Below are 9087 nucleotides of genomic sequence, written 5' to 3'. Positions count from 1 at the left end.
CCCCCCAAAAAAAAAAAGATTTTGCTTTGTTACAAATAAAGGGAAATGAAGGGAAGGGAAATTAACTTTTATTAAATAAATAAAAATGAACATTTTTGCCATCATGACCATGCAACTAATTTAAAATCTTACTAAATAGGGTAGTTAAAATTTCAAATAAATTTTTTAACTTTATCTTTCTCTTCAATAAAAATAAATTGGTTGAAAAATGAAGTAAAAGTTAATTACTATGCTTAATAAGTTTTAAGGTTGTTGCACAATCAGCTGGTATTGTTTACATTATTTATGTTTAATTTCGTTTCTCTTCATTTTACTTACAACCAACCGTAGCCCTGATGATAGTAAGAATTGTCATTTACATTACCTAGTTGCAAAGACAAGTATCATACAACCACTAGTCTTTATTTTCATTCGTTCCTAAGGAAAGCAAGGTATATATGTAACCTTAGTTACATTAAATAAAGACAAACAAAACAACTTCTTTTTTTTTTTTGGGGGGGGGGGGGGGTTTACAAAAAACAACTTAATTAGAAGGGTGGGAAGGAAAGAAAAAAATATATATTACCATCCGATATTTCTTTAGTAACAAGCGGCACGATCATGCCAGAATATGAATCACCAGCAACATAGAATGGATTATTGAGAAACTCTGGGTGGTCAATCATCCACTGCAAATGGACAACATATAGTGAAGCCTAGCTTGAAGAGAAGACTAGAGACTCAAACCTCCAAACTCCATCTATGTATGCTCGTATCGTGTAGAAATCCTTTAACATTGCCCCAAAATTCCATTAAAAAAAAAAGAGAGATCGAGGATAAGGGGATACCCTTTTTACATACCTTTGTAAAGAATTGGTATAGGTGTTTAGATGATTTGAGGTCACCTGTCAATAAACCTTGGGAAGTTGTAGAGTAGGAGAATCCAGTCCCAACAGGAGAGTCTATAAAGATTATGCTTGCCACCTGAAATTAATAACAAATATAGTAAGAACTAATCGGCATTAGTACCAATCGATTTGGAGTTTAATTGCCCTAAGGAATCAACTAATTCCCAATTTTTTTTTTATTTTTTTTTTTAACCTTTTCCATGGAAGCCTCTATGCACTAACTACCAAATGTGAGAGAGAGGGTGCCAGTATACCCTCCCTTTATGGCTCAGGGAACCTTTCCCGTATAAAGAAATATGATTTGTGTTCCTCAGTTCGGAGCGATGTGTGGTGGTATTAAAACTCTAGCACTGATAGGACAGTATACCAACCTGGGTCCATGAGTGTGGTTTCAAAACGAGATTGGGTAGAGTTCCATCGTATTCCTTTACCACGAAGGAAAGTGGACCTATAACAACGTTAATCCATTCTCATTAATTGAGCATTGATGAATCAGTGGAAGAAACTGAACTCCCGTCCCAAGAAAAGGAAATATAGAAAGAGAAGAGATACAACGGAGTAAGGCTAAAAAGAAAAGAAAGAGAAAAAAAGTAACTGAGAAGTTAGAAGTAGTAACCAATCTCATATAGAAGGCCAGACAAAGAGGAGCAACCAGGGCCTCCCGTGAGCCAAACCACAAGAGGGTCCTTCTCTGGATTCTTCTCCGACTTTATGAAATAGTAAAACAGCTGCACATCCTCCGACTCCCCCACACCCACGTACCTGAAAATCAGGACTCAGAAGTGATTAATGAGGGTCATATCGATATGAACTCACAAAAAAGTCCCTAGCTAGCTACCTGCGGAAGATACATATAAAATACAAGGGGATCACAAAACACTACTACACTGTACTTACATACCCGGTTTCCAACTCAAAGGGAAGAGGAGCTCCAAACCCAGGAAGATGTCTGACTGCAGCTGAGTAGGAGATTGGTAGCAATGAAGACCACAACTGTAGCTGTACAAGCAACATGAAATTGAAATACAACGACCACAGCTGCTTATTCCCTGCTCCTCCGCCCATTCTTTTCTCTCTCTCTCTCTCTCTCTCTCTCTCTCTCTCTCTCTCTCTCTCTCTCTCTCTCTCTCTCTCTAGCTTCAATTCAATATAACTTTTCCCCTTATAATGTGTTCACAACTCACAACGTACCAGAGAGAAGATGAGTGTTTTAAGATTGACAAGGGAACTGGAACACACTGATTTAAAGCAACTCTCACTATTGTTAAGTTCAGCTAGCTAGGCAACTGGAGAAGAATAGGAAGCAAGAGTGAGAGGGAATCAATTATATCAATCTGGAGTGTGTGTGTGTGTGCGGTGCTTGTTGTGCAGGATCTCTCTCTCTCTCTCTCTCTCTCTCTCTCTCTCTCTCTCTCTCTCTCTCTCTCTCTCTCTCTCTCTCTCTCTCTCTCACACACACACACACACATGATAATTGTTTCCATTCCCAGGGACCAACCTGATGAAGACCTCTGTTTCCATACGCCTTTACTTCCTTTATTCTTTCTTCTAGTTGGAGATATATTTTTGTCTGTCTTTGTGTGGATCATTAATATGAGAACGAGAATGAAAATTGCGCCCCAGTAGACAATAGTACAACATAATTGCCTTCACTTTTTGAAAAACCCTTTTGGCCTCATCCTCTTAATTGGAGATTCTTTTTTGAAAGGGAATAACGCATCACCCACTCTGTGTGATACCGACCGATCCAATGGTACCTAACGGGAAGAGGTCCCGAATAACAGTCTTATACTCGATTCTCCTTTTCCAAGCCCATCCAGGTCAGCCCTATGCTCAAGGCCCAACAGACAATGCTATAATGGTAAAATGGTTCAAACTATTAATTTAAAAAACAAATGCTAAATCCAACTGATGCAGTTCGATCCCATCTGATCCTTGTCAGTATTGGTTCGGACTTAAATATCAATCTTGAGTTTTAAAACCTTGCTCTATACCACACCTCACATGATTCCCCTTTTATTTTTTATTCGACTATAAATATTTTTTAACATTCATATCCTAGGAATGAATGTGCTAAAAGAAATATCCAAAAAATGCATAAGAAAGAACCCCCAAAACTTTCTTTTGTGGACAGAAGAATCCAGAGATCTCCTACTCACGTAAAATTTTAACAAAATAAAAATTTTCCAAGTGACATTAGATAGAGGTTTAAAATTTTGATTAATGTATGAGACGGCATAATAGTGGCGAGGAGTACTGTAAGTACTGTAACCACAAATTAGATCTTTCACTTTGGTTAGTGTATGTATTAGCAACCTAGGATGTGGATTCATATCATCCAAGCCCTAATATTCAGTTTCTCCATTACTTAAAATCTTGATGGGTAACGAGGCAGAGGCTTTAGTAAGATTGTTAAAATGCTATCAAATGGAGATGAAAATAAAATACAAAATGACATCTTTTGTAATTTTAGTTACTACCTACACTCATTTTTAAGTAAAAATTATACCAATGTGTTAGTCATTTATTGCATGACTAACACATTTACGAACATGTGTCAAATAGTGAAATATTATACTTCACTAGATATAGTAAAAGAAAAGAAGACAACCTTTCTATAGCAATAGAATCTAGTGGCATTTCTATGATTTTTTAATATTTGTGCTAAAATGTTAATGGTGGTCCACATCACAGGTTGCTAACTCTTGTAAAAATTGACAAGCGAATAAAAGGGTTTGTGGTCACTTGTGCCCTAGATTTAGGTATCAATATTGGTAATGGTATTGATATTGATATATGGTCCTGATATGGGTTGGATGGTCAATTTTACCTTTACATTTTACAATCAACAAATTTTCTTTTACAATTTTACTCTTGAACCATCCGTCAGGTATCAATATCAGTCTTATAGGATATGGCAAATACGACTAATCCAACATCAATATCTAAAACCATGCTAATGCATGGTCTGGTAAAAACACTGCTTTTGCAGGAGATTTAATTTTGCCCTTCACCCATAGTGAAGAGGAATCTCTTCATCTAATTACCATCCCTTGGATTGAATTGAACTCTTAACAGAAAGATCGAAATTTCGGAAATTTTTCTCTGAAAAACAAGCAAATATACATTCAATCATTACGATATTGGTACGTACATGGTTCGCACGTCTGTGTTGATTTACATTAAGACAAAATTCAGCAACTTTCAGACGATGATAATTGAAAAAAAAAAATCCTTCCCACTCTTTTTCATATCAAAAAATTCAAAAGAAATCTTTTCACGTCTCCTTTTGCAGAGCAAGACTTAGCAGATTTTGGAAGAAGAAGAAGCACAAAAACATTGTGGATGCGATAGATTCCAAGTAATGGTTAATCTAGTAGTGGCGGGAGGGGGCAGGTCTCTTCGTGACAGTAGCGCAGCTTCTGCTTCTTGGGTACAAGAAATCGGTAGTGTTGTCTTCTGCGAAGTCGCAAGGCATCTCCTCATCAATCCTGGAGATGCCCACACTGTGAGACCGAGCCCTCGGTATCGTTCCCATTCCCTTTGGTGGCACTGTAGGGGAGAACAGCTGCTGCAATGGTGACTCTGTCCCTGTCCCAAACTTATCCTCGAGTGTTCTCTTGGAGGCAGCTCTCATCAGCTCCCGGAGGTCGTCGTCGTTGACGGAGAAGGATGACCTTGAGGAGCTGACGCTGAAGCTCTTGGGCAAGGTGGAGTGGGATAGACCCGTCGCGTCGGTATACCCTCCTCCGTAGCTCATATTCCCGGCACATGACGTCATTCTATGAACGTACAAATCCCTGGCCCTGCACAGAAATCTGATGGGTGCCTTGAAGTACCTGCTCATCTTGCTTTCTCTGCTTCCCTTGCTTTTGCTCATCTTATCCACACTAACAGTATTATTAGTACTCATCTCAACCATTAACATAGATATATTTGCTTTAATTGCCACTGCAATTGATTTGCAAAGAAAATTAGGGTTAGGCTAGAGCAAGAAGAAATGACCGGAAAAGTCTACCAAATATGAATTGATGATCGATGATCGATGATAATGAATCGCAGAGATGGCAAAAGCTTTGAAAAGTGGGATTGGATTTGTAAGAGAGAAAGCGAAGCTTTACAGAATACTAATATGGAAATAATGCAGCCTGAAATGTGAATGGTGTGGCACACGCACAATGCGAGAAATTATTTGTTTTTGGATGGTGTGACCAGGCAGGAGGCTAGCGGTTGTTTTTAAAAGGAAGTAAAGAGTAATGGTGATTGACTTAGTCAGAGCGTGGCCTTGGTCTTGGATTCATCATATATCTCATTTCTCTCCTTTGCGTAACACATATTATTGCCTTTATTTTGATTTCTTATAAAGGGCATAAAAGGGAAAAAGGAAGAAAGGTCGAAGGCAGAAAAGCTTGTCAGTAGGCCAAAATTGAATGGCAATATTGAAGAGGCTATCGCCCAAAATTCAGCACTGATTTATGGCCAGCTAAGTCATCGGTCATTTGACTGTGACGGCTATAAATTAGTAATAGGAAAATGGAGGCGTGGCGGTGAGGTCAGTCTCCCTTGTTGGCGATATATATATTTAATCAGTCAAAGTCAAACCATTGCTCATGGAGTTGAGGTTAAAGACTTAAGAAAAAGTCTTTGATCATTAATTAATGTAGAAAATTTTCCTACACCCTTCGGCTACCATTCTAAGGTCCTAACCCTTTCCCTTTCCCTTTCCCTTCCCCTTCCTCCCAATACATTTAGAGACTCAAGACATATCTACCTCACCATTTTTTTTATTATTCAAATTTAAAGACCTATTGACCATCACATATAAAACCCTAAAGTCTGTATTTGAATTTGAAGCAAAATGACAATATTTAGGGGCTGAAAATTAGCAAGTGGTCAAAATACATTCTCTCACGTAATTTTTCTTATCTGTCATCATTAATATTATGGGTATCAATTCTACAATCTGGCAACATCCATTGAAAATGTTGTTTCTTTCTCTAGCGTGTATATATATATATATATATATATATGTTAAGATAAGATAAACATCCCTCACCCAAAAAATTTAACATGCGAGACTTGTCCACTACTTAGAACAACGACCCCTGATTGACTTTGAAATATATATAGAATATATATAGCAACGTGGTTGAAGATAATGATAATTTGTGTTGGAGCTCTTTCTATTCTCTTCAATGTTAAGAGTTTCAGAGCTAAAAAGTAAATAAGATTTTGCTCTCTAAGGATTCAGACATAAATGTGGACTCCACAGTGGTAGTCAAGCCTACATCCATCTCTTTGTGCCGTATATTGTAATTCTACATGTTATAGTAAAAATTATTCACCAATTATAGTATGCCTCTTGGACTTAGCAGAACGAAATGATACCAAGCCCACCAAGCCTTGGCTCGAGGCAGGTTGATCGTTCAAGGTGCGGCCAAGCTACATTTTTTATCGGTGCCCGCTATCTAGGTCCAATATTGCACGACCGACTCATACCCATGATTGAAGTAGTTACAGAGTGACTAAAATGCACCTACGCATGAGGGTTGGCATGTGTGAGCAGCCAAGCCATATTTGAACTACAGTTGGGGGTCCCAGCATGACATGAGCTCCATCCGAGCTGTCAAACTATAATTGCACCCATAGGCCTAGCACGGAGAAGTGGCCCACCATTGGGTGCTCGTAGAAATAGGTCGATAACTGAGCTACTGAATCAAGGTCGCTTGGCATTTGACATTTGTGGGATTCCTCGACAAAAAATGCTTGCTATAAGGAGACATATTCCTAATGTACTACATAATCTCCAAGCAAGGATCGGATCCATCCTAATCAGGAAATGATACCTATAAGGATTCCAAATTCTCCCTAGAAGGAAGGAGATCTCCTAGTGCACGTGGGATATGAGGAGCTCCAATAAATGGGATATCTTACATATTCACTCCCCAAGTATAACCTCTATTATATTACGACTCCTACTAGCACTAGGAGACTTGCCTAATTGGGATTCTTTATGGTCATCACTCTGTAATTATAAATACCCAAGTGAGCCCCCTAACAGGGGGATCGATACTTTCCATTCTTTACTGGAATTACTATTTGCAAATAAATCTAACTTAGGCATTGGAGAGTTCCCCGTCAATTCAGCCAAACGCTCACTCTCTTGTGTTTGTTCCTCTATACAGGATGTATCGAATGCCTAAAACAATTTCTTGACGCAACACTACATTTACCCTTTAGGATATACCTAGAACGGGAAGCTAGAAAAGAGACGAAAAGAAAAAGGGGGGAAAACTATGAGGAGTCACATATTAACCTTGTAAGTTTGAATTTTGAACCATTAGCATACAAAGGGTTAAAGGTAAGTCAAAGAATAAATTTGTTTAAGGGAAAATTACATGATTACCCACTTCTGGGTTTTTCTTAACAAAATTACCCATCAAAAGTTTCAGTTAACAAAAATACCCAAAATTAAGTTTCCCTTTACAAAATTACCCACTTAAAGTTTAAGTTAACAAAAATACCTAAAATTGAGTTTGGGTTTACAAAACTACCCACTCAAAGTTTTAGTCATAAAAAAATACATGATTATATGTGGAAGATGAAGAATTACTATTTTGGGTAGTTTTGTAAACCCAAACTTGATTTTGGGTATTTTTGTTAACTAAAACTTTTGAATTTGGGTTTACAAAACTACCCACTCAAAGTTTTAGTCATAAAAAAATACATGATTATATGTGGAAGATGAAGAATCACTATTTTGGGTAGTTTTGTAAACCCAAACTTGATTTTGGGTATTTTTGTTAACTAAAACTTTGGGTGGATAGTTTTGTAAACTCAAACCTAATTTTGGGTATTTTTGTTAACAAAAACTTTTTGTGGGTAATTTTATAAAGGGAAACCCAAAAATGGGTAATCATGTAATTTTCCCTTTGTTTAATTCGTTAAGTTTTTGTTTAACATAGAGATTGCATAGAAATTAATCTAATATAACTATTGTCTTATAGAAAAATCAAGTATAGGTTGTATAGCGATGTTTTATCCATAAATTAAGTTAATATGTGAAAACCTTCATAATCATCATATTTAGTATCCAAGTGCCCTACCAATGTGAGGTAACACTATTATCTCTTCATGTCTCCATAGGTATATCCATGGTTGACTCTATGGGATTAGACCCTTTCATTCATTTCTCTCCTCTATCATCAATTGTGAAAGATTACTTCTGCCTGCCTGAACAACCCGTGAGTAAAAATTATCAAAAAAATGGTGGAGGGGGAGGGGGAGAGAGACTATTCTGGAAGGGATCTTGCCTTTTGGCTTACCCCACACAACAAAAAAGAAGACTCACAATTAATGCCTAGAGGTAGTCATAGTAGATCTGATCAAGAGCCTCCTTACCAGCATTTACTTCTGCCTTCCTACTGGTACTGCCCATACAGACCTCACCAACAAGAAAACAAACAAATTGAAATGTGCTGAACAGAAGAAATAAATGCAATTTTACAATCAAAGGCAGCACCCCCCCCCCCCAAAAAAAAAAAAAAAAAAGTAGTGAATAACTAAAAACTAATATTAGAAGATCTTTATAAGTAGCAACATTTGATCAACCTCTCCCCATAGCTATTTTTCCATCATTTCCAACTCCAAAGTTGTACCAACAAAAATGTCAAATAAGGTCGTCACTTCTTTCCAGTTTCATACCCATACATGCATTTGTTTATTGTTTGTTTGGTATTTGAGTCAAGTTTCCCTCATTTATGTATGGGTTGTTGTTTCACTGAAGGGCTTCTCTGATTTTTGCAGAAAACCATAGTGTCAGTGGAACTGTTATGTTCAAGCTGCAAGAAGAAGGTGATGAAGTTAATTGCAGGAATAGAAGGTATAAATTCTATTGCCCTTGACACTTCCAAAAGCACAGTGACTGTAACTGGAGATGCTGATCCTTTTGAGATAATAAGGCAAGTGAGGAAATTCACAAAATCTGCAGAGTTTGTCAGTGTAGGTCCTCAAAAATATTTTTAAATATAAGAAGTAATACCCATCTGCAAAAAAATAACCAAATTAACCCTATGCATGGCTGAAATATTTCATGATGCCAAATTGGTAGTGCCATTATTTGTTGGGAAAACCTTTCTGTTTGATTTTTTTAATTAATTAATATGAATATGTTTTCATGTATATGCTATACGTGATGGGA

The 9087-nt window shown here is 37.2% G+C and overlaps 3 protein-coding genes across 3 annotated transcripts in view; all 3 read right to left on the bottom strand.

Annotated features, from left to right (window-relative positions):
• The window catches only part of LOC122084912 (serine carboxypeptidase-like 7), a 4055-nt gene extending 2049 nt beyond the window's left edge, over positions 1-2006 (bottom strand). Inside the window, exons 1-5 of the mRNA XM_042653333.1 lie at positions 1789-2006; positions 1504-1649; positions 1259-1335; positions 841-963; positions 566-668 (exon numbers count right to left, since the gene is read on the bottom strand). Of these exons, the coding sequence (XP_042509267.1) occupies positions 566-668; positions 841-963; positions 1259-1335; positions 1504-1649; positions 1789-1952 (613 nt within the window). The 5' untranslated portion in view covers positions 1953-2006. The remainder of the gene's footprint in view (positions 1-565; positions 669-840; positions 964-1258; positions 1336-1503; positions 1650-1788) is intronic.
• LOC122084465 (serine carboxypeptidase-like 18) overlaps positions 1-2120 on the bottom strand; it is a 10931-nt gene extending 8811 nt beyond the window's left edge. The window contains exons 1-2 of the mRNA XM_042652732.1: positions 2006-2120; positions 1068-1078 (exon numbers count right to left, since the gene is read on the bottom strand). The gene's annotated coding sequence lies outside the window, so the exon portion shown is untranslated. The remainder of the gene's footprint in view (positions 1-1067; positions 1079-2005) is intronic.
• A 1919-nt stretch (positions 2121-4039) lies between these two features.
• Positions 4040-5098, bottom strand: LOC122083334. The gene has a single exon (XM_042651093.1). It carries the CDS (start codon positions 4813-4815, stop codon positions 4261-4263), a length of 555 nt encoding a protein of 184 aa, XP_042507027.1. The 5' UTR covers positions 4816-5098; the 3' UTR covers positions 4040-4260.
• Positions 5099-9087: the final 3989 nt, after the last annotated feature.

Source organism: Macadamia integrifolia, chromosome 7, assembly GCF_013358625.1.
Source record: "Macadamia integrifolia cultivar HAES 741 chromosome 7, SCU_Mint_v3, whole genome shotgun sequence".
Lineage (NCBI taxonomy): Eukaryota > Viridiplantae > Streptophyta > Magnoliopsida > Proteales > Proteaceae > Macadamia > Macadamia integrifolia.
The sequence above is the reverse complement of the archived record's forward strand: the minus strand, read 5'-3'. Positions and strand labels throughout refer to the sequence as shown.

What these genes read in the sequence shown, in the direction of transcription:
- LOC122083334 (XM_042651093.1), bottom strand. Translation starts at nt 4,815, where the DNA reads ATGTTAATGGTTGAGATGAGTACTAATAATACTGTTAGTGTGGATAAG.